Source organism: Sinocyclocheilus rhinocerous, unplaced genomic scaffold, assembly GCF_001515625.1.
Source record: "Sinocyclocheilus rhinocerous isolate Xijiao unplaced genomic scaffold, SAMN03320098_v1.1 scaffold140, whole genome shotgun sequence".
Lineage (NCBI taxonomy): Eukaryota > Metazoa > Chordata > Actinopteri > Cypriniformes > Cyprinidae > Sinocyclocheilus > Sinocyclocheilus rhinocerous.
The window spans coordinates 2,118,200-2,119,570 of NW_015642053.1; the positions used below are offsets into that span (position 1 = coordinate 2,118,200).

Consider the following 1,371-nt stretch of genomic DNA (forward strand, 5'->3'; position numbering starts at 1 on the left):
TCACTTTTTATCCATTTAACACATCCTTGCTGAATAAAAGTATTCATTACTTTCAAAAAAAGAAAGAAAAAATTTTACTGACTCCAAACTTTTGAACGGTAGTGTATATTGTAACACAAGATTTCCATTTTGAATAAATGCGTTTTTTTTAATATATTCATAAAAGAATCCTGAAAAAAGTATCACAGTTGATCACATTGATAATAAATCAGCATATTAGAATGATTTCTGAAGGATCATGTGACACTGAAGACTGGAGTAATGATGCTGAAAATTTAGTTTTGCATCACAGGAATAAATTATATTTTAAAGTATGTAAAAATAGAAACAGTTTTTTTAAATTGCAATAATATGTCACAAAATAACAGGGTTTTTTTCTGTATTTTTGATCAAATAAATACAGCCTTGATGAGCACAAGAAACTTCGGTAAAAATCTTACTGATCCCAAACTTTTGAACGGTATAAATTTGAACGTAAAATGTTACTGTTGCTAAATAAATAAATAAATGTACATTATGCATCGCTTATCCATTATATATATATATATATATATATAGTGTTTTAAAATATTTTTTAATATATTAATATTTTTTTGTGCAAACCATTCAATTGTTTGGGGTACGTAAGATTAAAAAATAAATTTATAATAATACAACAATTTCTAGTTCAAATAAATGCTGTTCTTTTGAAATTTTCCATTCAAAGAATCCTGAAAAGAGGTCCACATAAATACTAAGCAGCAAAGACATTTCTCAACATTGATAATAATAATAAGAACCATTATTAAAAATTGATCACTAAATCCGTATATTACAATGATTTAAAATGAAGACTGGAGGATTGGCTGCTGAATAAATAAACCATTTAAAATATATTCAAATAGATAATAGTTATTTTAAATTGTAACGATAAATAGCAATATAAATATATTTTTATATTTAAAAAACAACCCTTTTTTGTAATAAAATAAGCACTTTTCAGGGTACTCAAAGAAACTTTACAAGAAATAAAAACAGTAAAAGAAGTATAACAAAAGCAATCTAATAAATTAATCACACCAAAGTATTTTTACGCCATTCATTTATTTTGCAATGTGACATTATTTGCTTGACAGTTAAGCATATTATTACCATTTTTCTTACGTTCAGTGATGTGGAGGCACTTGCTGCACTTCTGAAGCGCTTCTTGGGTCTTGAAGAGTTACAGCGACGTTTGGCAGAAGAAGATTATCCTGATGATGACGACATTGAAGATCTGGGATTGGGCGATAGCAGTGATTCAAAAGATGAAGATGAACATTAAAAAAACCTCAGGGATAGATGGAAAATGGTGGAATACACTGTATCAAGCCCTACATGAAACAACCAAAC

At 27.5% G+C, this 1,371-nt stretch overlaps 1 protein-coding gene across 2 annotated transcripts in view; it reads left to right on the plus strand.

The window, feature by feature from the left end:
* The window catches only part of LOC107755433 (uncharacterized protein C17orf62 homolog), an 8,760-nt gene that overhangs the window by 4,121 nt on the left and 3,268 nt on the right, over positions 1-1,371 (plus strand). For both annotated transcript variants that reach the window (XM_016572216.1, XM_016572217.1), the window contains exon 7: positions 1,150-1,330. In XM_016572216.1, coding sequence (XP_016427702.1) covers positions 1,150-1,303 — 154 coding nt within the window. In that variant the 3' untranslated portion in view covers positions 1,304-1,330. The remainder of the gene's footprint in view (positions 1-1,149; positions 1,331-1,371) is intronic.